The 26,251-nt window shown below is 41.9% G+C and overlaps 1 protein-coding gene across 2 annotated transcripts in view; it reads right to left on the bottom strand.

Moving 5' to 3' along the window:
* Window positions 1–26,251, bottom strand: part of kmt2a (lysine (K)-specific methyltransferase 2A) — a 51,448-nt gene that overhangs the window by 16,709 nt on the left and 8,488 nt on the right. Inside the window, exons 2-23 of one of the 2 annotated variants that reach the window (XM_077567021.1) lie at window positions 21,486–21,558; window positions 17,800–21,125; window positions 17,209–17,386; window positions 16,479–16,707; window positions 13,894–14,579; window positions 13,472–13,545; window positions 12,810–13,046; window positions 11,629–11,775; window positions 9,759–9,857; window positions 9,331–9,451; window positions 8,654–8,767; window positions 8,251–8,435; window positions 7,889–8,065; window positions 7,087–7,197; window positions 6,846–6,919; window positions 3,004–3,221; window positions 2,300–2,394; window positions 2,085–2,222; window positions 1,452–1,610; window positions 1,206–1,317; window positions 1,025–1,103; window positions 39–199 (exon numbers count right to left, since the gene is read on the bottom strand). In XM_077567021.1, the coding sequence (XP_077423147.1) occupies window positions 39–199; window positions 1,025–1,103; window positions 1,206–1,317; window positions 1,452–1,610; window positions 2,085–2,222; window positions 2,300–2,394; window positions 3,004–3,221; window positions 6,846–6,919; window positions 7,087–7,197; window positions 7,889–8,065; window positions 8,251–8,435; window positions 8,654–8,767; window positions 9,331–9,451; window positions 9,759–9,857; window positions 11,629–11,775; window positions 12,810–13,046; window positions 13,472–13,545; window positions 13,894–14,579; window positions 16,479–16,707; window positions 17,209–17,386; window positions 17,800–21,125; window positions 21,486–21,558 (6,793 nt within the window). The remainder of the gene's footprint in view (window positions 1–38; window positions 200–1,024; window positions 1,104–1,205; window positions 1,318–1,451; window positions 1,611–2,084; window positions 2,223–2,299; window positions 2,395–3,003; window positions 3,222–6,845; window positions 6,920–7,086; window positions 7,198–7,888; window positions 8,066–8,250; window positions 8,436–8,653; window positions 8,768–9,330; window positions 9,452–9,758; window positions 9,858–11,628; window positions 11,776–12,809; window positions 13,047–13,471; window positions 13,546–13,893; window positions 14,580–16,478; window positions 16,708–17,208; window positions 17,387–17,799; window positions 21,126–21,485; window positions 21,559–26,251) is intronic. The other variant, XM_077567022.1, reaches the window with a different exon arrangement.

The following is a 26,251-nucleotide window of genomic DNA, read 5'->3' as shown; positions in this document are numbered from 1 at the left end:
TAAAGTAAAGCTGGAGGTGTCCAGAGTGAGTAGGATACCTTGTACGGGAGGAGGGCTATGCACAATCGTGAAATTATCCTCAGGAGCCACCATGCTTTTAAATTCAGACTCTCCCACAGGTGGGTGACAAACCAGGATCCTACAGGTGTAAACGCAGCGCTTTCGTGCATCCAAAGTACTCCAATACACCCGGGAACACCTGGATAGGAAGGGAGGTGATGTCACTTAACCTTCCTTAAGACACTAAAGAGTTCTTTTTAGGCTTTTAAGAATACCGGTAGTCAGTTCATTATAGTCTGAAAACCACCATAATTATGATTCAGAAATATATTCTTCCTTAGCTTTGTTCTATTGGATTTTCATCCATTTTGGCAGCATTTTAGGTCACTGAAGTTATAGAAAACTTGGGCCTTTTTTTTTTTTGGTTAACTATAATCCAGTGGGATATTTAAGACTAATTTCATTTCATTATCAGTTGGCAAGTTACGTTGTGTGCCCCCTTTATAGCCATTCACCATAGCTGCTATTGCGGCATTTGCAGAAACGACTTCTTTCCGATCTTATGGTTAGGGCTTATTGCACCATTGTTACTTTGGCATGAAAATGCATGTGTGCAGTGCATAAATATTTTTTTATTGTCCTGGAGTGGGGGGAATTTTGTTTGTTGTCTTTAATAGTGGAGGCAACCATATTGGGCAATTGAGTCCCCACGTCTCACTACAAAAAGGTGTAGTAAAATGTAATTATCTGAGGCAATCAATAAAAAAATAAATAAATAAAGTAAGGATAACGATGGAAATGGTACAATTTAAATACATGTAAACTGCACTGTCAATTCAATGTACCGGGTATATAAATTGATGTGTTTTCATGGTTGTTGTTTTTTAATACAAATTAAAAAAAAATAATAGTTGCATTACAATCCTTTTCTGAGTGCAGGCAGACCTAAACTGAAATCAGTATAATAAAATTGAAATACATAAATAAAAAAACAAATAATAAATAAAATAAATAAAAAACTTACTGGTATCCGATGGGAAAGAGTTTGCGTTCAGAGTCTGAGAGTTCAGTCAGAATGCCCAAACAGTCAATGGTCATGGAGCCTACAGGAATTGTAAAAAAAAAAAAAAAAGTTGCAATCAGACATGAAGCAATGATTCACTAACAGAGTTCGAGAAAGATTCCCTGGCACTGCTTCACACTACCTATCATCATGTGGACATTTTCAGGCTCCAGTCCTGCCAACCATTTCCTCTTTACACCGATTCCCTCCAGATCAACTAGCACCCTGCGGGTCACCTCAAAGCCAGACACCACCTGGGGGTAAGGAACCATTTAAAAATAACATTGCAGTGCTTTACTGCATGAATGAGTCAGTAATGTGCAGTATGTACTTTTGTACTATGTTGTATAGAATTATCTGCGGTATAATGAGTCATTGAGGTTCTTACTTCTCCCTTAATTAGGTCCTTGTGCTTAGAACAATAGACTTTCTTGTCTTCCAGAAAGACGCAGTGGCCCTGGCGGGCACACATGAAGTGGTAGTTACTGGTGCAGGAGGTGAAGCAGCAACCGACTGTGGCTCCTGGCTTTTGACACATCTCGCAGCACTGTGAAGAAGGAGGACATGGGGGGAAATTAACACTACATAAAGGCTTTGAGCGAAATGCCATAATTATATATCACTTAATAACATACACCTGCATTATCTAATGAGATCAGAAAATTCTCCCTCCTTATTAGACCTTTTTTTTTTTTTTTTTTATAAATATAATGTTCATCTTATCTCCTTATATAATCCTTAATGTTTGTTTGAATTTGGAACAGTTTTTCCTCAAACTTTTACTACCTAAAAAAATACTTACCACTTCCAGTACCACCAACATTAAAATATTAAAAACTATAGTAAAATAATCAATTCAAATGTACTGCACATACAGTTTAAATACTAATATACAGAACAAAAAGTTAAATTCAACTGAATAAGGTGTCAGCATGTTACGGTGCATTTCCACACCGTGCATAGTACAACCAAATGATTCGATATTATCTAACTTGGGGGCGGAGACTGCCTTGTGTCTTACCAGCCGTTTCCCCCTGAGAACAGCCATGTGTACATTTTTCAGAGAGCCATCATCGTCCTCAAAGACCTCCACTGACCACAGTGCACAGTTGACATGTGTCCACTCGTTCTGTCCGATGTACAGCAACCTGCCACCCTCCTGGATTATACAAACGTGTCAAATATGACACAGTAGCATTATGTAGCTTCGAAATGTGTTTGAAATGGATTACTCACGTTTGTGTTCTCGTCTCCGTATTTTAAACACAGTGCACATTGCCTGTTATCGCTAACCCCTGGTGGAGGAGGACACTCTGGGCTGTCTTCACAATCTGGAGAGAAAACAAGTAGCATCGAGGTCATGGCAATTAAAGAAGCACCAGAACAACTGTTTTCCCCAGCGTTATCCCCTGTGGCTTAAACAGAGATGAGTCGTATTTGCGATTTTTCCCGATCCCAGAAGCCTCACTTTCTTGTCTATTCTTAGCTTATATTTAACTCATCAAATTCATGTTTACAGTTTATGAATTTTCAACAGTAAGGCTGGCAGTTTTTGTATTTAATTCAGCAGACAGCTGTCCAAATGAGAGACAAAATGTCCTTTCTTGCTTCAAGATGTTAATTTGTCATTCAACACAGTATCACTGCCATTATCATTAGCCTAACATAAGTCTGGAATCTGCTAGCATGCAAAGGAAACACCAGAAATAAGCCAATGCAAATTCTTAGCATAAACTGTTACTATAGCATAAACACAGCAGTAAGACATACAATTTGAACATATGACAATACTCACAGGCATCCAGTATATTATCCATGGAGTCAATTGTAACTGCTGGAGTTTAGCTTTAGCTTAAGTTTAGTTTGCGGACATCAGTCAACTTTGTTCAGATTTTCTTTTACGTGAGAGGTTTATAGTTGTGTAAGTGTGTGTGCCTCACCTGGTATAAGTGGAGGTAGTGGCGGTAGAGATGGAGGGCGTGGTGGAGGGGTTGCTCGAGAGGTGTCTGCTTCGGCGGGGATTTTTGGACAGGGGGCTGGAATGATGTTTTTGATGAGGTGGGGGTGCTCAGAGCGGGACAGCTCCAGTCTCTCCTGCCATTGGGCATAGTTGTGGTCCAGGGACGGGGGCAAAACAGCATTGGGGAGGAGACCACTGCTGAGGACAACCACACACACACACACAAGAGAGTTAACACGTTAATCCAACTGCCTCTAAATAGGAGGCAAAAAATAATTGGGACAGAATTGTTGTTAATATTTCGGTAACAGTAAAAACTGCATTTATAACTTGTAGCTGAATGTTTTCATGTTAACATTCAATTAATTTTGATCATACTTTATAGTATACTATAAATTAGCATTTCATTGATCTTATTCTGAACACAACTGCTATTAACATATACCAATAATTACCTTTAAAATTATTACTATATTAAAATTTGATTTAAATTAAAGATTTTAGCTTTTGTTTACTTCTTTAGAAAACAAGATGATTTTCGATGCCACTACAAACACTTGATTTGTTCATTTTCTGCACTGTGTCAATTTGAAATAAGGTACAAAATAATATACTTTTTGTTAGATAGCTTTCAAATGATCACTGTATATTATAGAACTTTAAATACAGCTGTTACATTGGATCACATTTTGTATCTCATGTTTAGTGTAACTAAATATAGAAAAAACACACAACAGTATAGTCAGTTTCTTGTTTTAAGAGAATCTATTGCGCAATTACCAAATAAGAAAGTAGCCCTGCAACAATGTGCAACAGAAAAAGAAAATAATTGTTTAAAGTTGATATTCAAAATATTACAATAAAACTAACTAGATCAACTGAAACTTTAAATTAATTTGATATTTTCGCGCCATTCTATTGTGCTATTATTTTTTGTTGAAAATGATAAAATTGAAGTGTGTAAAACTGTCACATAAATAAATCAATTTGATCAGAATAATCTAAATGAACTGTTTTGGAAAAGAGCTCCTTGTGTACTGCAACCCAATCTTTGGATTTCCTCACAGAGCAATATAAAGTTTCCTGAATAGAAAGTGAGCAATGACACCGTCAATGAAACACATGCAGTCTGGATTCTATTTAAAAAGCAACCAAGTCATTAAAGCGAGCTACTGGATCCACGTGATGGACCATTTGTTCCTTGGTACACAACTTGACAAAGTGAACCACAAGAAGACCACAAATATGAGTCTTAAAGTGCCACGTGACACTGTTACAGTTCGTCTCTCAATAAAGCCTGCAAACCAGGCAAAGCATATAATAAATAATAAATGGTCTGGGAAAGCTGATAGCTCCAAGGAGAGCACTGCTGAGTGCTGGTGATTAAGCGAGAATGTGTGAATGAGTGTGTGTAGCAAGTACAACTCCAGCGCTCGCTGGCATCGGATGGCTTCACGTGGCATGAATATTCATTCTTGAAACCTATCGTCTCTACAAAGAGCATCATTAATTCAATACGACCATTTCATTAGGAATTCTTAGAGTGAGAGTCATATTCAGCAGCTGCTCTACTCCATCAATACATTCAAGTTTAAACGGGCCATAATCTGGAAAAAATAAATTAATTAAAATCCGACTCGGTCCGTAGTAGGCATAATGGGGATTTATTCTATTGATCCTCCCGTGTAGGTTTATTCACTCTAATCAATAAAGAACTTCAGCATAAATTCAGAGGGCAATCATTCATTCATTAACTCGACTAAATCTCTCTCTGGCAGACTACCTGTCAATCAAACCACTCAAATTAACATCCACATCAACAACTCTATCATCTAAAAAGTCTACAGACCACTGTTAAAATGTCAGCATTTTAGATATTACAAAAAATGCCAGACAAATCAGTTCAAAACTTGTTCCACCGATAACCAGCATAACTCATTTGAAATGTGTTTTGATTATTTTGGAGAGGGAAATAAAAATAAATGGAGAAAATGTGGTTGCACAAGTATGCACACCCTCTGATAATTGAGATGTTGCACCCCACAAATGACGCTGCCCCCAAGCATTGTGCGAAATCTATGTATCGGGAGTGGCGGCCCTGGGACTTCCACTTCTTAACAATATACTGTAAATGACAAAAATGCTGTTTTAGATATGGACAAAATATGTTCTCTTAACATATTTCATTTTCACAATCCATTTCCCAATGCATGTACAAAAGATTCACTATCCTGACCCAACAACAAAGGGTCTGCAAAATAACCACATACTGTGATTTTTGTTTTCTGTTTTTTGCAGTGCATACAAATGACCATTTAAGGATTGCGCAACATTGCTGAATAGCAAACTAACATTAAGTACAACTTGCAAGAAATCATTTTGTCCATGTTTTCACAAAAGAACATCTGACTCAGAATGTTCATATACCATTGAGGCACTGTTTGTCCTGCAGTTGCAATACTCTGCAGGACAAACAGTGCCTCAATAGTATGGGGTATATGAACATTCTGAGTCAGTTTTTCTTTTGTGAAAACAAGGACAAAATGATTTCTTGCAAGTTGTACTTAATGTTGGTTTGCTCTTCAGCAGTGTTGTGCAATCCTTAAATGGTAATATATAAATATATATATATATATATATCAGGAAGAACAAAAAAGCCATGTCTGCCAACTAGTGGTGACTGGTGATACTACAACTTAAAACTATAGTCAATGCATATTCACGGTTTGGGACCCACAAATACGCATATTGGTGGATTTTTTTCAATATTTTGTTCTCCCAATTTTTTTCCAATTAGTTTCTCCCATATTTACCCCCAGTTTGTTATGGAAAGGATACGGTGAATGTTTATAAGCATTTTTTGAAGATTTTGGGGGGGAGTTGTGGGTAAAATAATAATAATAATAATAATAATGTTTTTTTTTTTTAAATAACCACTTACAAATGATCGCTTTCTTTCTTTTTCTTTTCTTTTCTTTTTTTTGCTGGTATATAGGAAGGGATCACTGAAAAGTGAGGTTGGAGGCTGCATGTGAGACGCCAGTTGGCCATTCTGGTCTATAAAATGCACCCAGGGTGGTGACCAGTCGAGGCCTCTTGCCCAAAGTCAGCATGAATAGACTACAACTCACTCAACTCACTAATGAGGACAAGCAATAAAGAGGATGGATGGATATGATAATGATGAGGACATATTTGGCTGTTAAATTGCCAAGTACTGTTACAAACAGATAAGATTTTGAACCAGTTAAAAATAAAACTGTGACCTTCCTTCTGTGAACATTAAAAGGAATGCACCGGTGGGATACATTTATATCAGTTTCACAGCGTAATCAATTTCATTACTTGTGACTCGGAGCCTTGACAGAGGTTTTAATCGCAGCGGTAGTCCAGTGAGATCTCCTTGTTTGGCCTATGCAACTCATTTAGTCGATTCGGTTTTGACTTGAGGGCTACTGTAGCTGAAACACTCATCTTTCCTCTCAGCCTTTGTATTTATCTCAGAGGAGGTTGGCACACTCAACCAACACATTCTATAAATATTAGCTCGCCGCTTTCCGGCTGCCTCCCGCCGCCACACACATGACGGTATAGCATCTCTTTCTCTTCACTTCTCCTCGGTAATTACAGACCTCGAGAGTTTAAAGGCTGTGCTCATATTACACGACTATTAGAACCTAAATTCCCAACAGTGAAACTGGAAAACACAAGGGACAGCCATTCCAAATAAATTATTTGAAAGCCTTCAGAAATTATTTCATTATTTGACAGTACAAAGATGGTCATGATACTAAATTATTGCAACTTGTAGCTGATACTCACTTGGCGCAGACTTTTGGTCTTTCCCAGAAGCGGGAATCTTTCGCTTTGAACCAGGAAAAGTTTCGGTCCATTTGCTGAAACACAACATTCAACAGTGAGGATTCCATGACTTAATATTTAGCACTTTACATAGAATATAAATGAATAAATGTTACATTTTGATGTGATTCATTTAAATTGACAGTATATCATGCATCACAAGAAAGTCTTGTTTGAACTGTTGTGCTGCAGTAGTGCTTACCCGGATGAAGTAAGACTTGACCATGCTGTTGGCCTTCCTGCTCTCCGGATGACCGCCGTCACTGTTGATTGCAGTCTGAATGATTCGTGCGATGTCATCGCTGAATGCCAGCTGGAAGAAAGGATGGACACCGCCTTAGTGGTGCCTTTACTTAAGAGTGGAATTCATTCTGTAACCATGCTCAAAACCTTTAATATTTTTTCTCATTGAAATAAATGGAAGTTCTCTTTGTTTTTTAAAAGAAAAATAATTAAACCATTTGCGCATGATGATTTCATGGATTTATTATGTGGCTTCTTATGGTTGGTGCACCTTGGCCACTAGAGGGTAGTATAATGCACCCATACATATATACATGAAGAAGACAGTCACAAGTGCTCAGTAAACTAGAGTATAATATAGTAGTTGTTTTTTGCAGATGATAAAACCTGATAATATTGTTCTATTGTCCTTCTTGTAGCTAATTTAGCTAATTTTGTTGTTAAGTTTCCTGCCATTTGAAATGCTTGAAAAAAAGTCAAATTTTGTTTGTAACTCAAAACAGAAAATCGGCTGAGCAACAGTTCCTATCTAAACAAAAATAAATAACTTAAGTTAGAGCACTTTTAAATTTGCTCTTTACAAATATTGAAAAAATACAGAATCTTTTTGTGCTTCACATTGAGTGAAGTGGCCAGGAAGTTAGAGTGGTTTCAAATTAATGTATGTTATATAGAACCCTGTGTGGCCTCTAATAATGTGCACACAAACACACAAGCCTTCACTTGTATCTTTAAAACACACAAAAAATTAACATACATACCACAGACTTATAGCAGCCCTTGTGCATCTTCTTCTCCACAGACTCCAGGTCTGCAGGGAAATCACTGCGAGCTCCAGGGGAGGTTTCAGTCAGGACTGGAGGGTCCGGGCCCTCGGGGGAGCGGCGAGATGGAAGGCTCTCCTCAGTCTCGGGGTTCAGCTCTGGAGGTTTCACCACCTACCCCAAAGAGTAAGAGTTGCGTTTTGAGAACAGAAAATCAAAGTTTGCTTGGATGGCACCCACTTTGTAATGGGCCCTACTGCCACCTACAGGACTGGAGTGGAACAGTATAATTTTGAAACTAATAAGTCTTTTGTTGTTGTTGTTGTTTATCACACAAACGCACAATCTGCGTTCCAAACCTGTCTGTAACGGAGCAGGTGAGCGGAGGTGCGCGAGTTGAGCAGTGCAGTGAGGATGTGACGAATGCGGCCCTGGAGCTCCCCTTCCAGCGCCGTCCGCCACTCAGCCGGCTGGCGGTCTGTGCATTTGGTACACGTGTAGGCAACACTCTCTGGCAGCTTTGACAGCAGCTCATACATTTCATCTGGGGGAGAACCGGAGATGACGGGTCAATATCTTGCCCATTATTGGCCTCATCATCTTTAAACAGCTCATCAATATGACAACCATTGCGGTGCAGCCTGTCAGCATACTTGTGCCAGCGCTGACAAGTGACAGCGCAAAGGGAGGTGTGACAAGCGTGTGAATCTACAATAACCAACGTACACACTTCCATCTGGCCTTTTTGTGTTCTATACCAACCTGTCAGGCTCTCACACTTGGCATGAACCCAACGGTTGCAGCGTCCACACTGCATCGTTTTGCTGTCGTGGTCCTCATCATTGTAGCACTTATTGCAAAGTGGGCAAGGGTTCCCTATGATGAGGGATAAAAAGTGAGACCATTTGTAATCAAATGTCAGCTTTTTCTCACCTCAACCTGCAAGATGTCAAAGAGCAGTTTGTCCTCCACTCTTAGCTGTTGTTAAGATGTTAATTATATTTTTGGATAAACAGGATATTATTACTAATGCTTAATATGACTTTCTATTAAAATTAAAATTAACGCATTTTAGTGTTTCCAGAGTTACTATTATTTTCTTAATTTATGGTTCTTGTACAAACAGCCTTTCTTTTTACTCAAACTGTCAATTATGTAGGATTGGTGCTTAATGGTTTGGTGCTTATATAGTCACAAAACACAATATTATGTGGGTCTGGAATGAACGGTAAAAATACTCTCAAAAAGCTGGCAAAATGGAGAATTCTGTTTTGAAAATGGCTGGCATCAAATGATTTTATAAGGCTTGTTATTGTGTTTGTATTTACTGTTATACTGTATGTACATGAATAATTTTAAAAAAAAAATCTATTTATTGCTCATATCGGTAAGAGGATTCAACAAGTGAATTTCACAGCTACTGTGTGCTGGCCACTCACCTTTAGCAAAGAGTTTGGCACAGTCGTGACACATGGAAAAGTCATGTGACCACTGGGCATCCCAGGACTTCCCGGGTTTGGTGGCTCCACAACGTTTACAGCATACACACTTGGTACAAATCTGGAAAAACAAACAATTATTTTTTAAAAAAAAAAGTTGGAGAATGGGGACTATATTGCTCAAACAAGCAGGCAGTTGTTCTAAGAACATTCAAGGTGTTAAAGTGACACTGTGGCAAAAGTGTAATGTTTTCATAGTTGCTGTGTGGGAGAAAGAAGAAGGTGGATGGATGTGACACAAGTGTGCCAAAGCCGGAAACATCATGTGTGAACAAAAGGTTGGGAAAAGGACTTGCTGGGAGAGGTTTAGTGCAAGAGTACACACATAAAGATTAGAAGGTGTGTGTAGGAAGGAGTCGTCATCATACCCAGACTTTCTTCTTTTTGGTGGGTCTTGCAGGGTGGTTGGGACCCAGGCACTCCGGGTGATAGCTGTTATGGCACTTATCACACTCCAGCAGCTGTTGCTACGAGACCAGGATAAGATAAGATCATGTAAATATAAAGCATGGTGTCATTGTACACGGATAATAATCAACCATACGCTCAGAACATGCTGCGTGCGTGGTATTTTGGTGACTCCAAAAGCTAAATTGAAGTCGGTAGCTTCGAGATCAGGTATTGGTATCATAGATAATGGAAGGGCCACAATTTTTTGGAGCTGTATCCAGATGCATGACAAAAATGGCATTTTAAAAATTGACAAAATATGTGCTCTTAATATATTTCATTCTTCATCTAACATTTTTCAATGCATGTATACAACAACAAAAATCCAGCCTTTAACAACAAAGAGTTGAACAATCAAAAAAGATTTTCTTTTCCACAAAACAAAATCACTCAAAGTTTTAATATTATCATATGACATGATTAAATAAATAAATAAAAACTCTTATTTTAATATTTATTGGAGTTTCTAAGTTTGCCCTGCATATCATTCCAAATCAGCAAAAAAAATATTAGGGCTACTGACGTAAGATCCAGTTCAAATGCAACTAAGCCATGTCTGCCACCTAGTGATGAATGGTGATATTACAGCTAAAAACTATACAGTGGAACCCGGTTATTTACGGAGGATAGGGAACAGGCTGACCCACAATGGCAAAAATCTGCATATAATTGACGCCCACTGAAATGCAGTGGGGAAAATGTTTCTTTAGTAAACCCCAAAAAATTATTCAAAACAAAACATGTATTCCAGGGGATGATACTGATTTTAGTAAAGAGTGGGTCTGTGAAGCCTTTTGAGATGTAATTGTGATTAAGGGCTACACAAATAAACTTGACTTAATCGGCTGATTGTTAAGATTTTTGTCTATTGTAAGCAAAGTGGATCTTGTGTTTTTTTTTTTTTGTTTCTTTGTGTCTGGTCACAAATAATTGATTGTTTCAATAGTAATTCTCTTTTTGAGTGACACAATCAATTTTTTTTTTTAAGTATTTAAAGTAACCGTATATTTACTATTGATTGTAGCTCACAGTGGTGCACAATACTGAGAGTTTCCTAATACGGTAGTTTGGTAACCTCGGGCAGCCATATCCGAATCACAATACTACAAACACTAGACTACAATTACAGAGAAAATCATTGGCAATTGCTTCGAGAGATGTCTAGCTCAGAAACACATGTGTTCAGAAGTGTATTAGGCAGGATTTTTATTACCATGGAGCTCCCATTTTCAGGGATTTGATTTATCTGCAGCAGTTTGATACGCCAGTGGCCTCGCCAGGAGCTTTCAAGCCACACTTTGCTCTGTACTCGTGTAGAGGAGCCAGAAATGGAAGCCAATCAAAGTAATAAATAACTTAACGCCCTTTCGGCGCAGATTTGTTCCAAACAACTCGGAGCGTTAAAAAATCTATTTGCCAAGCGGACCTCCAATGAGCAGATCAATCATTTCCCCGTTGCTTATCAACTTGTACTAACAGGCTAAAACAATGCAACGAGTGTTTGACTTCCTTGTTTAAATCAAATGTGTATACATCCACATTATGTAAAAACTAAACTGTAATGACAACCATGTGTGGTTAACGCCATGAGCAGTCTGCACAGGATTTGAATGAAATAATAAAAATCAGGGCACGAATCCATAAAGCTGATGAATGGCAGTTTGCGTGTAACGCCAGGAAGCGTTTCTCTAGGGAAGATTCTGTAGCCTTTTGACACGCTGTCATTCTAGATTGAGCTTCTTTTGTGCTCAGCCCGAAAAATTATCCATACTGTACTGAATGGCTCACATTAGTTTTCTGGTGCTGGCGCCCACAAGCCTGGCAAAAGCGACATCGGCGACAACACCAGTTTTCAAACTGCTCCTGGAGGGGACGCTCAGACTCCCCCAGGCAAAAGAGATGGAACGGTTCGCAGCATACCTGGCAAAAAACAAACTAGAGAGACAGAAAAGAAGCAGCACATTTAGTTTTAATGCACCAACAACATTATTGGAGATTTTCACCACCAACTTGACAGGTAAATATAAGGAAATATAATTTTTTTCAAAGTGGAAGTCAACCCCCCCAAAACATTATTGACAATAATATGTTCTATGCAGCCCCACTAGTCTAAATACGGTATTCTGCAGTTTTGATCAATTTTGCCACTTGCTGTCGAGTGAAAATGACATCGCAGTTGCTCAGGTAACAACCAATCACAACTCAGTTTCAGAAAACAGGTGAGCTGTGATTGGTCATAGCCTGAGCCGCTAGCAACTGTGATATCATCTTCAGTTGATAGCAAGTGGCAAAATGGCCGCCCCCTGAGATGGATAAAAATGTCTGGATTGTGCTGCATAACTCATATTCAACAAATGTAATATTAATCAGAATGTCATGTTTAGACTAGTGAGGTCATGTATAACATATTAGATATTGTCAAGAAATGTTTATGGTTGACTTCCTCTTTAAACAGTAATTCAGAAATTTAAAATATATATTTAAAGAGTATATGTAAATAATTCTATTAAAATACATAAATTCATTTCAATAACATGAATTTTATATTCAATAGGCTATTCAATTTCGGTGTCCTAAAAACCCAGCATCTCCCCCATAACAGAAATGTTTGACCCAACTTGTCATATGCCACCTTGAATCACCTGTCAATCTTGAACATTTTAAGAACTTTTTTGAGAACAGAGCTTTACTGTACTATGATCCCAAAAGATGACCCCTTATATGTTGATAAGAATTTGTATGTGCACAAATCTTTATTTAGAATTCAATTATCAAGAAACCACATAAAGACAAATACAGTTTCAAGGTTTAATAAATAGCACAGCACTGGATTTTATTTATTTGTTTTTTCCTAAATCAGAAATGTTTTGCGCTGGTTCGGGGGTACTTGGCTGAAAAAATGTCACTGAAAAAAGGTTGAGAACCACTGCATTAGGAAACAAAAGTATTTCAAATATCAATTTCTTTACCTCGACATTTCCACTGCTTGCACACAAGAAGCAGAGCACCCTGGGTGTGACAGGCACAGAAGTGAGCTGGCTGAGGCCACCCGCCTCCCACACCTTCTCCACATCATGGTCCCTCTTGAAATCAACTCTGATTCGATGCACTCCGTCGCAGGGCGCCGTGGACTTCGCTTGGCCCCTAGTCGAGGGAGTGCCCAGCCAGTTTAAAGTACAGCTGCCGGGGGATTTAGTGGTCAGCGTCTTCTCGGGTTCATCAGGAAAGAGGAAAAAAAAAGGTACAAGCGCAGTGAATGATTTGCTTTTTACAGCGAGCATCGTCTGTTAAGGGTTTCGATTTGGAGCCGTGTAGGAATGAGAACGGCAATTTAATAACAAATCTCCATCGGTCATCATAAACAGCTTCCATAATTAAAAACATGGATCCGAACCAAACATCTTGTGCATACATTTCATTTTGCACCCGAATGAGGTCATCCCAAAATTAGCATTAGTAAGAATTGAGGAGAATACAGTGACTCCATCCAGTTTTTCAGTCTGTGGAAATTTTGACCTGCACAGTGGTTAATCCCACTTAAGGGGTGCTTCAGCCTCTAATTATGTATAACAAACATTTAGCTTCATCAACCACTAAACATGGCGTGAAAAAAAAGGTCCAACTTTCCTACCTTGTCTTTTGGTTTCGGTTGAGGAGATGGAAGAACAGAGTGAGAAGTTGGCTTCTTCGGCTGCTTTGGGTCAACTAAGAAAACATAAAATATGGGGTCAGTCGTTTGAATTTAACATTGCTTTACCACACTCCTACAGTCATTATCGCTTTTATGGTGCCAAAAGCAGGTCACAAACAAGGTACAACTTGTAGTACATGGTCATCCTGGCATCCGGCGCCACAAACTTGTAACAGAGTTTGAGGATGCATGTAAAGATATGACGAAAATGAATAAGCTTTAGTTTGGACACTAGTTTTCACTTTGCTGATGTGTTTTATGCAATGTAATTATTGTGGAAAACAGACTGCCCCCAAGTCAAGGCCGTCCTGTATGGTGATAAAAACCACAAAAAAAGCCAAAATGTATCGCCAGTCTCTTACTTGTATCTGACGCTGCTGTTGTCGAGCTCTGCTGTTGCGGTGATTGCTGCTGAGTCTTCTTCTTGGGCTCGCTTAATGGAATCTTGGGTGAGGCGTCTTTCCTTGCGGGTGCCTGACCGCTCGGCGGCCCCTGCGACTGTTGGGGCGGCTGAGGATGAGGTGGCATAGACGGGGAAGGGGCGGGGGAATTCTGAGCCGAGGATGAGGAAGAGGAAGATGAGGAGGATGAGGAGGATGACGAGCTGGACGAGGAGGGTGATGAGGAAGAGGAGGAGGATGACGATGCTGGCTGCTGATCTTTTTGCCCTTTCTTGCTGCTTGAGACAGAAGGTTGCTTGGGTTCAGGAGAGTGGGCCTGGGCTGTGAATGTGCTGGTGGTTTGTGGGGATTCGTCCGCAGAGGGAGAAGATGACGGAGCTGGAGATGATAGTTGTGGTGGTGACTGCTCTTTTGACTTCTCATCGCCCGGGTTGGGAGGAGGAATTTCACTCTTTTTGTGGGGAGGTTCCTCCTTTGGTGGTGCAGTAGCAGGCTTGGGGCCAGACTCCAAGTTCTGTCCTTTAACTGGATTGAGACCCTCCTTCCTCTCAGCTAACCTGTTCTTCTTCTTGTCCTTCTTAGCTTTGCCTTGCTTCTGAAGAAACAACTTTGAGGGCATCCACTGCAAGTTCTGACACTTCCTCATTCTGTAGACAGACAGGACAGGACAGGACAGGACAGTAAACGACTTTTCATTTCTAATACAATAGAACCTCTGAGTTTGAACGTCTCGGAACTCATACAAATCGGACTTCAACCCAAAAAATCGGAGTAAAAAATGCCTCTCAGCTTGAACTCATTTTCAGAGTTTGAACACCCAAGCAAAGCAAGCTAAGCCGAGCGTACCTTGAAAACGGGTAGCCGAGCGAAGCGAGCAATGCAAAATGCTCACTGCTCATTTCCAGTCAGATCGTTAATACTCCCTCCCGGAGGTGCTCCATACTTGCGATTGCATTTTGATTTTTTCACGACAATTTTTTCCGCCATGGGCCCAGTGGCAGCAAAGGAAAACATACAGTGCTACGAACCACAGTGGAATTAGGAAGGAGATTATCGCGCCGTTGTAACTACCGTGACTACTTCTGTAAATACTGGCACGAGGACCCCCCCCTTAGCTGTTCAACAACGTGCCTGACATTAAACAACGCACGCAAGGACCCCTTAGTAGTCTAACAATATGCCCAATGTAAAATACACAAATTCAGCACTGAACTAAAGCAAGCATTAACATAGCATTTATCATCTACTGATGCCACCACACCACAACAAAAAAGGTAAGGTATATTTTTATTGTTTAAATACTGTACAACAGAGGTGGGCAATCTCGGTCCTCGAGGGCCGGAGTCCTGCAGGTTTTTGAGGTTTCTCACTTCCAACACAAGCTGATTCCAATCAACAGGATCGTTATCAGGTTTATTTAGAGCTTGCTGATGAGCTGATCATATATCAGCTGTGTTGGAGAAGGGCAACATGCAAAACCTGCAGGACTCCGGCCCTCGATGCCCACCTCTGCTGTACAAGGTGTAAATGTAAAAAACTTTATTAAAATTTAAATTTTCTGTTTTTGGAGCTTGGGAACGAATTAATTGCATTTACATTATTTCCTAGAGGAAAAAATGTTTTGGAGGTTGAACAATTTGGACTTTGAACACTTTGCGGGAACGAATTATGTTCAAACTCCGAGGTACCACTGTATATTGCATTGTTTTACAAATTGAATTGATATATAGTGAGATTCAAGACTTCCTGATAAATAACTAGGGATACTTACACTATCAGACTCAGTACTCAAAAAAAATATCATATACTGTATGCACAGAAAGTACATAACCTGAGAGTTGTTGTGGTGGCCACCAACCGGCAAGAACAAGAGTTTTGCAAGCCCCATTGCCCACTCCACTCCACGTTCACAACTGTGGTGAGTCATATTTCCCTAGATGGCCCAGATTAGCCAATAATTAGCTGTTCCTACCTTGTATTTTGTATTTTACAACTCATAACAGGGGTTGTTAATTGTTATGAGGCCAAACTTTAATCTGTCTCTTGAAGTGCAATCATGCAGACAAAAACAGACTTTTCCATGTTGAACTAATTTGCAATTTGCAGTTGTTTATGTGTTGGGCAAATGAAACTGTTGCTGGTTTCTGTGTCAGTTTCGCTGTATTTTCACCTGTTTGTCGAGTAATTAATCCTGGCTCACTGTTCAGTGCAGCCGCCTTTTTGGTTACTCTAGCAGTCATGTAATGGCTGCGTGGGCTGGTGCACTTTGTGAATGAAAGTGAATGTGTTTCTTTCTTTCAGTGCATTATTATAAAATAGATTACAAGGGGAATTTACATTTGGAATGGAATTCTATAGTCAACACATTATATGATCATAGTTGCACTGATTCATTTCATTACTTTGATTGATGTTGTCCAGTGTTATCATGTAGTAATGACAAGATGTCACTCTAAATTGCACCATTGCAAGCCATATTGGCATTGTCAGGTGTCAGTACTCTGTATTGGCAAGCACGCAAGTGTAAATACTCTACTAAGACTTACTTGCAGCACTGCTTTTTGATGTTCCGTCCCCCAAACTTGGGCTTGTCGAGACAGTTGGTACAGATCCCACAATCTTCAGGAACCTGGCAACCTGAACACTGGCCACAGCGTCGTGACCGCCGACCCTTTTTGGGAGGAGCTTCTTGAACAGCCTTTTGCCGTGTCTCCCGTGGCTTTATTGGCGGGGATTGAGGCTCGGCTTCCTCTGAGCCTGCTACTGATGACTTGTCTGAAGATGGGGAAAAATATACATCTTTAAATGGACCACAATAAAAGCAAAAACGTTCAAATGTTCTTGGCTCCAGGCTCATCAACTAATTGACACAAACGACTCATCCAAATAGTAACATTCTCAAAAAGTAACCAACTTTGTGGTTGGCCTACTTTTGGCTTTTGCTATGTCACTGCTTTGATTATGGTATGCAACAACATTTAATTCAGTCATGAGTTGTTGTTAGGTTTTTTTTAACTCTCAAATTCATGATGTGCAATATTTAGTTCCAATCTCTTCTCATACATTTTTCATAATGATCATTTAAAAATTTGGATTCAACTTAATGTTTCAGTAATAGATTTTACTGTGACCGCCCATCCTCCTGTTGTTACTGAAGAAATGAGAATGCTACTCACTGCCTTAGATAGATTATTGTTTTGCCTGCTGAATTTTTTTTTTTGTCTGGGCAAACCTAAAAGCCACAAAGAGGTGAACTATTTCCCAAGTTTTCCTCACCATCATTCCCCATGGAAGACAGGATCTTCTCCCTCTCCTCCCAGGGCAAGGCACTAAGTGTGGGCATGTCATCAGGGAACACTGCACGATTACGACCAAGAGCTACAGCTGCACGACGACACACATGCTTGATGCGTGGACTGTGTACAGAGGCCTCTGAGGAATCACTTTCTTGACTCTGAAGTAGAACATATTATAGTTAGTGACACTCTGTTCATAAAGACATCCATCGCTGCTCGTTTCAATGGAACAATACCGCAAATGTAAAGTCAAGTTCAACTCTCTAAGATGGCCCAATGCTTGTATGAGTGCAACGATCGCCTACGCCCAACTAATCAACAGATTAGCTGGAGAAGAACAGAGGGAAGGTCTTTTCAAAGGATTGCTTTCAAAATCACAGGCTGTGCTGCTTCGTGCATAATGTATGAAGCTAACAGAATTCCCCTCAAGCAACACCCTCTTTGGGACTTTCCTATAATCAAGTTTCACTTAAAGTACAAATGCAGATTTCTATTTATATATTAAAAAAAACACTTGCTTATAGCTGCATGGGTAAACGGAGAGACATGTTGTATGTGTATGAAAACTGACCTGGACCTTGGTTTGGTCTGCAGGCTTTAGCTTGCTCTTCTTGATCTCAAAGAGCTGGGCTTTGGCCTTTCTTAGAAGTCCAACAACCCGTTTGTCGGCTGCAGGTTGTTTCTCCGCTTGTTCCAACACTGATCCAAGCGAGGAGACCGGGAGATGCTGTTTGCCTGGCTGCAATGGAAGGCTCGCTGCCTGCTGGCTGGGAGCACTTTGTTTCTCTTCCTCCTTTTCCCCATCCTCCACATCCGCGCCCTTCTCGCTGGATCTCCCTTTCTTAGCCAAACGTTCCTTAGCAATTGAATTGGGAGCAGTGGCATGGAGACCACGCACCTCAGAGGCTGGAGTGTCTGTTACCGCATCAACTGACATTGGTTTTCGTCTCCCTGGAGGCTTTTTTGGAGCAAGAGATAAAAGAGCATCTTCTGAGTCCCTCCCATCTATAAAGAGGCTGGAGGGCACAATAGGGGAGCCATCTGGAGTGGCAACCTTACTCCTTTTCTCCACATCTTTCCTCCCTTCCTTCTTATTTTCCTTTTCCCTGTATTTCTCAGCATCCCTTTCTTTGTCCTTTGGAGCAGGCTCCTGGGGACCTGACATGCTTTTCTCTTTACTTCCTTTTCCAGCTCCCCGTCCTGTGTCCTGGTCACTAGAAGGAAATAGTGGGAAAAGCGGCGGAGCAGCAGATGATGCAGTTGATAAAGGAGGTGGCGGGTTTCCAGCTTGCCCTCTCCTGCTGTCAGGTATCCCCTGTGAGGTCAGACCCATGGAAACAGAGAAGTTGCCAAAAGGAGCAGGAGTTAAGGCACTAGTAGCTAGTGGCGTGGCAGAGCCCCCCGGCAAGGAGCTGGGGTTACTGCTGGGGACCGAGTCAGACAGCACCGACTCAGAGGATCTTCTCCCCACAGACATGTGGCCCCCGATTTGACTGCTGCGCCTGGTCATTGAGTGGGAAGGAGAACGCGTTTGGCCACGTAATAATCCCGAGATCACTCGTCTCCTGCGCCGTGAGCTTCTGCTGGAGCTTGACGACTTCTGGTGGGGGGAAAGGGAACCCGGGCTGCTGCCAGAGGACGAATGCAGTGTTACCGACTCGAATATCCTATAGTGGGCTTCACTGGCCGTGAAACGCGGGGCGCGCAACAGCGGGCTACGCTTCGGGAGTGGCGCATCAAAGCGGGATGACGAGGGATGCTGGTGGTGGCTGTGAGAGTGATGAGGGGCAAACAGGCGGGTCCCCGTTCCTGATCCGCCACCTTGCGCGGGGAAGGCAACCGGAGCAGCCCCGCCTACACCGCTGACACCTTGAGGCAGCAGGCCAACATCCTGAGCAGTGAGAGGGGGAGGACGGAAGTTGTCAAAAATTGGTTTCCGAATGAGGCCCTCCTTGGCGTACTTGGCAGAGGAGAAATATTGGTATTCAGGGTGGGAGAGGGACGTCCAGCGGAAGGTAGGCTCTCTCAGAATGGAACGGCTTCTTTTGTCCGACATGTTGGACAGCACTGATGACCCAGACATGAATGGGGGGATGGGATGTGGCAACCAGGGTGACTGAGAGTGGTGCTCACCAATGGCAGCCGTACTAGATGAGGCTGACTGAGAGGGCTGCGGTGGTGTGAGGAGAGGAGGAGGTGGAGGAGAAGATGAAGAAGACGCCGTAGATGAAACTTGTGAGTTTAGAAGTGTAGAAGAGGACATCAGGACTCCAGTAGGTGGGCTGATGATTGGCTTTTTGGCGCTGGCGGCTAGCGTCTCCCTCGTAGTCTGGCCTTGGGTCCCACGACTCACCCCCTGTCCTCTCCGGCCACGGCGACTCCTCTTGGATAAAACGCGCTCCGGCTCCGAAGGAGGTGAGGGAGGCTGGGAGCTGTGTAACAAGTTGGGCTCCCTCTCTCCCTGCGAGGATGGAAATTGTTCCTCGGGCTCCGACAACGCTTGCGTGGCCTCGGAAGCCTGAGAGTCGCACGAGGAGTCGTCCAAAGTGGGGCTGCTGGATCTGGAAGACTCTGCAGAGGAAAGCTGCGACGAATGCTGTGACACGGCACTTGAGCCGCAGGAAGCAGCGCTACTGCTGAATCGCCCATTGGCTGTGTTATCGGTATTGCTATTGAGCAGACTGTCAGTTGTTGATGGAGGGGCAGTGGCGGGTGCTGGAGGTGGAGGAGGGGGGAGGGAGTCAGTGGGAGCAGTAGTACCGGTGCTGGTGGTGGCCGCTGGAGTGCAGGCCACCGCCGGTGAGGGAGAGGAAGAGGTGGTGGAGGTGGGTTGGGTGGATGTGGAAACTGATGAGCTTGGTGCTTCCAACCGTGCGATCTTCATATGGGGGTGCGGGGACACAAAGTTGCCTTCGTCCTCAATGAAGCGCTTTGGGGTTTTGATGATGCGAAGGGAGACAGTGCTGACCACAGGCATGATGAACTGTCTGATGTTCTTCAGCTGCGTCTTCCTAATACCAGCTTCAAAGGCGCCTGTCCCACCCGCCCCAGCTTCCTTCTCCATTCGTTTCTGCGCCCCTTTCTTAGCACGCTGCAGGAGCTGCTTAGCAATGGTTGCATCAGTGCGCTTAGACGGCGGGACAATCCTGACGGGCTTCCTGTGTCGAGGGCTTTTTCGGAGTCCTACCGCCCGATCTGGCATGGAAGGAGATGGCGAGGAGGGGAGATTGGAAGAGTCCTGGTCTTCCCCAGTATTCCCATGAGTCAGCATGGGCTGCTGTGGTTCTGAGCCTCTGTCCCCTCCCTTAAAGGCTTTATGCTTTCCTTCCCCACATTCAGTGGAGGTGGACAGCTGAGCCGCCACGGCTGCCGCCGCCTCAGCTTTCAGACGCTCTGCTGAGGGTGGGCGTCCACGCCTGCGACGAGGCACACCAGGCAACGCCTTGAGCCGGGACTTGAATGCTGTAAGTGAAGTTGCTCTCTTCAAGTTGGGAACTTTGGATTCACCCCGCCCACCTTGGGGTAGATTGGCATCATGCGACTGAGCAGAGCCCAGTGGTGCTTTCTTTGCACCTTTTCTGTCTCTGTCCTCCTCGGTGTCCACGCTGGACTCAGACCCAGCATGTCTACTGTCCTCCGCTGCCGCATGGCTGCCTGTACTCCAAGATTTCTTGGAACTTGATGACGGGGGGCGGCCTCTTCGCTTTTCCCCAGTGCCAGGTGGCCTTCCGGGCAGCCTTTTCACCTTCCCAGCTGGTCGTTCAGGACCTTCAGGTTTGGCCTGTGTGGGGGAGAGAAAGGAAGAGGGGGAAAGTCGACCTGCAGGAGTAGCTTTTTGGGCAGTGAGGGCACGCGGAGGACGTCCTCTTGGCTTCTTCTCTTGTATGGGTGGGCCTGCTGATAGATCCAAAGCACAAAGGGTAAATATTAGTCTTTATTATACTTCTTTCAAATCTGTCACACACCCCAAAACAGGTTGCTACATCTTCTGAACTCACACATAACAACAGAAATGATTACCCTTGTAAACAATATAGGTTTTTGTCGTTTTTATGATGTGACATTTATTTTATGGGAAAATCCTTCAAAGATGATCCAAAAACCATCTTGTAAAAATCCAGGTTGATATATCATAAACTGTACACAAACGAAGGGGAAAGACAGCCAAAGAAACCAAACCTTCAAGGCAGAGGTAAAAAAATATATATATATATACTGTATATATAAAAATAAATAAATAAAAAGTGGTATCAGTACCTGAAGTGGTTGTTGATGGACTTGGTATTCTTTTTTGCTCAGTGCTTGTTCCAAATCCTCCAAACACTTCTTCCTAAAAATAAATAAACAGCAGAAAGGCAGTTAAATACTTGGAATCCGTCTGTGTACATATTTGTCAGATGACACTTGAGTCACTCTTGAGTAAGGCAAAGATCAGTTAGCCATTCGATGACTATAATGATGATTATGAAGATTTGACAGCTTTGATACTTTCTCTTTCCTGCGCGATAGTAAACTGACTATCAAATGTGCTTAGTTGAATGAACAATGTGACAACATCCCAATGGGCTTCAGGAAACCGAGGTCAAAGTGACATTTTAAAGAGCAAACAATAAACCGATGGATTCATTAATGCTCACGGTGAGAGTGCAAACCACAGGGGAACAAATGAATTGCCAACATTCAGACTGCACTCAGTGACTAACACATAGCCAACAATGTTTGCAGGCTCCCAAAGGAGAAGCAGTCTCATGTTTAGGTACTTGCTCATAAATCATAAGTTATCCCAGCACAATCGAACGTCTCAATTGTGACTCAAGTGTCAAAGATATGATTCATGATTTACTGATTCTGACAAGCTAGCATAATTAATATATAAGTGAGGCAGACAGGATGTTGGAAACTTCTTAGAAAGGCAGTCTTGTGAAAAGAAAATCGACTAAATTGGGAAACACTTTTTTAACTTACTGACCACAAAATTGTAGAATCTAACGATAGTGCTCAATTCTGAAGACATATTCATTTAAGAATATGTTTATTATAGTTATCATGGTATGCACTGCATCATACGGATTCTTTGACCAGGTCCATGATCAAAAATAAAAACTAAACATATTTCATTACATTTCTATCACTATTTCAAACGATTAGATTTCAGATGTACATGAAAAATATATCGATGCTCCTTCATGGGTCAAGGTGTTAATAATGTAAAAGCTAGAAGGGTACTCATGTCATGTATAACAAGATCGGCTATTAAACGTATTTTCAATGAAAAAAAAAAAAGAGTCAGAAGACATCTTTGCTCCCCTTTTGAAGTTTACAGCATATATATATGCACTGAAAGAAGACCTTTGGCACCCACTGAATGCCTTTACTTCTTCAACTGAGAGTGCGTGTGCGCTTAAGAGTTGAGGTGAGGATGTCTTTTTATCATGTTTATTTATAGCAGTTACTGTGCAGGGATGCACTTGAGGTCTTGTTGGCCCAGTTTGCAAAGCAGCTGCTATGCGAGTGCGGTCTTGCACATGTAAACGACTACCAGCTAAAAGTAATATGCAAGCTGGGTGAGTAGGCAAGAATTCCCATGTATGAAATGCAACCATTTTGACCATTTAAAAGGTGGGGCTAACGTGCACATGCATGGACTTGTCCCTGAGCATCTTCTCTACGTAAATGCTTCGTTGCTAAGCATTCCCTACTCTTCCCCTCTCCTCACAGTCATTCCAATCTCCGCTCAGAGTGTGCGGCCCCTCTCGGTGGGCGTTGTTGCAGCCGTTGAGGAAAGAGGGGCGGGGTGCCAACGGACGACTATGACTCGCTGTGATGGTGTGAGTGGACCTTGATGACATCACACCGCGCCGTGCTGGAGAGCATCCACAAGGGTGAACGGCACGCCGCCTCCTGGAAACGCACGTGAGCTCACGCGCCAATATGTCAGGCACCCGTTCCGCCATACGCACATTTTTACTACTAAGGTGGATGTAAACAAGCCAACAGTGGCGGTGAGTGTGCTGGGTAGGGAAGCAATGGCGGGGGCAGGCGTAGTGAGGAAAGGGGGAGGGAAGAAAAGAAAACATGGAAACATCATCTCGGCTATTAACAACAACAGGGAGCGAAGGCGTCTCCTGAGAGGACGAGAGGGGTCAGGGGCCGCGACATGCTCGTGCACACGCCTGCCAATCCCAAGTCTAAACAGGCCTCCCACTCACAACAAGGCCCCCTCACCGTCACTTTACGCCCACGGCTGTGTGAGGAGCTCAACAGCAGGAGCATGCTCAGGGAGGTAATTGCAAGATGTAAACAAACACTGGAGTGTGAGCTACGCTCCATATGCCGCTTGATTTGTAGCAACCAGGATGTTACTGGGAACAGCAAAATGTCCCTTTACTCATTTCTACAATTTTTTCATTGAAAGAGTAACAAACAATTAAAATAATCGGTAGTTGCAGGCTTAAACCAGTTCATTGTGTACCGTTGGTGACCTCGAAATGTCTTATGTTGGGACCATCGTAAACTTAGGCCCCTTTGTGTAGTACAAAGGTACCTTCAAATTTGATGTCCCTAAGGTTGTACCATCCAACTGAAGTCTGGGGAAAATATGCCCCAAAAATCACGCAAAAACTCAACAAAATCACTGATGCCCATGACGCCAACATATCTCACGAGAGCTTACATCAGCCAGCATTTTCTTTTTTTCGGTTTGTGAAAGAGGTATTTCAAAATAATTGCCAAAATGAGAGAAGACAAATAATATATAAGGTGTGTAATATTTTCAGGACTGGTGCCGTAAAAGAAAAACAACACGTTGCCAGGTCAGGTGAGTAGGGAGCTTGCGCCAATAGGGCTGTTTTCTTCTCAGCCAGGAACTGTCAGATGCTCAGGTCATTGTGAGCAGGCATTTTGTCATGCTGAAGCAACCAAGAGTTGTCCTGCCACTACTACATTCTTCCGCACTGAACAAAGCAAACGCCATAGGATCTCTTTGTAAGCATGCATGAAAAGAAAAACTTGTACGTTTGGTTATACATATATTTTGCGATTCCAGTCCTGGAACTTTTTTGACACACATCGCCCACCAGTTAGAGTTATATGAAGCAAGTAACAAAGTCCAGACAGTGGAGTCGACCGCTAACGTTAGGCGCTAGCTACCAACTGGCTGGTTTTTATACACGTCCTCCCTTGTTGTGAACCTTGGTTTAACATTTTACATTACAGAAGTACTGCTTTACATGCTACTTCATGTTACAATTGTTTTGATACTTATATATACACAATACAATAAACAATTAGGACATTTAATCAGTACAATATACAATACTTTTGATGCCTCAAGTCAAATGCAAAAAAAAAAAACCTTTGCAGTACTTCACAGTGCTTTAAGATCTGTGATGCATCAGACGGCCTCATTCATGCAAATTATTACATCTCTTTGTATTACAGCGAGCAATTGTACCTAACGAAGCAACTGGTGAAGTGTAGCACTTGAGCTGATATGAAAAGCACCAAAAGCAAGAACGATCTGAGTTACCGCACAAAGAGTGGCGAGAGGGAATGTCCCTAAAAGGCACAAGATGAATGTGAATTAATTTGACAGAGCTCCGCTTTGTATCAATTTGACTAAGCAAAAACTTTCTGCCGTGACATGCAGATAAGGGACTGAATTCCCCCGCTGTGAACAATCAAGATGAAAAAAAAAAATGATTTGACTATTAATGTGTTGAGATTTGTTCAAAATGTATCTGTGCAGGGCGGTCCACTGTATAATTATTTGAAATTCAACCACAAAAGCCCTTGTTAGTCACTTAAACTATGGCTCTATTCATAATACATTCAACAAGTTTGCATTATGGGTCCAACTGGGGCTTTCCACTGAGATTTTTTTTTAATCATCAAACTTTCCTGTGATCAAGATTATTTCACTAAACGTTCTCGCTTTTTCCCCACTCAAGCGGCTTTTAAGTTCCTATAGCACAGATAAGCATCAGATCAACCTTTTCTGTACTATTCCACACAACAAAGCCTGAACAGGGGGTTTGTAGAACCAAGCCTGCGTTGTTCTTCTTTATGATCAGAATGCATGAAAAAAGATAAGTATTACATGCTTGGTTCAGATGTGATGTTAAATCAACAAGAAAAACCTGCATCAGCTGAATAAATACAGTAGATATAAAACGTCAACACACCTGTTCAAAATAATGCTTATAATGTACACTTTTTTGTGGCTCATAGTCCAAAAAATATGATAATCAACTGTTATTTCTCTTTAATAAGTTTCTTTTTGTCAATTAATATCTGTACAGTGAATCTCCTTCTCTGATTGCTCAGTTGACCCGTTTCAATGCCAGTGTCGTTTTGAGCAGACTGCTGTCTGAAAAAATTGAATGTAGCTCTGTGTGGATCAAGCTGATCTTTGCGTGGCTTATGTTATGTCCTTTTGACAGCAAACTGCAAATGCCATCCTTGCTGGACGCAGCCAAGAAGTCCACTTCATTCTGCCTCAATTGCTTCAAGAACAAATTAAGCAAAAAGATCACTTCACCGCAATTGCCAGAATTCTTAACAATAAATGGATCAATTAGGATGCCTACCCTGAGTCCATTTAATTTTGTGTGGTTCAAATGAATTAAGCACTAAGTGTGAATTATAGAAGTGAGTGTGGGATTTACTAGCATGCATTTAATGATACAATCAATTTCAGCACATAAAAAGGCAAAGCACATGAGCACAACCAATAATTGTATTTTACTATTACTTAATACATAGGCAATTTTACGCCTAGATCGTTTTCATTGATTTACATCTAACTTTAAGAGCACCCAAAGACGTGTGACAAATGCCTGCAATGGCACGGAAACCAGACACCACAATTATGTGGTAAATACCTCACATGAGGTTACCAAACAGTTTTTCATAAAAGGCCAGATGTTTAAGCTTATCTACTTCAGTTCTTCATGAATCCAAACTAGCCTGGCATTGTTGGTAGTACAAGCCATTGAATGTCCACTTGGCGGAAACAGTTTGCT

Source organism: Vanacampus margaritifer, chromosome 5 (genome assembly GCF_051991255.1).
Source record: "Vanacampus margaritifer isolate UIUO_Vmar chromosome 5, RoL_Vmar_1.0, whole genome shotgun sequence".
Classification (NCBI taxonomy): domain Eukaryota; kingdom Metazoa; phylum Chordata; class Actinopteri; order Syngnathiformes; family Syngnathidae; genus Vanacampus; species Vanacampus margaritifer.
The sequence above is the reverse complement of the archived record's forward strand: the minus strand, read 5'-3'. Positions and strand labels throughout refer to the sequence as shown.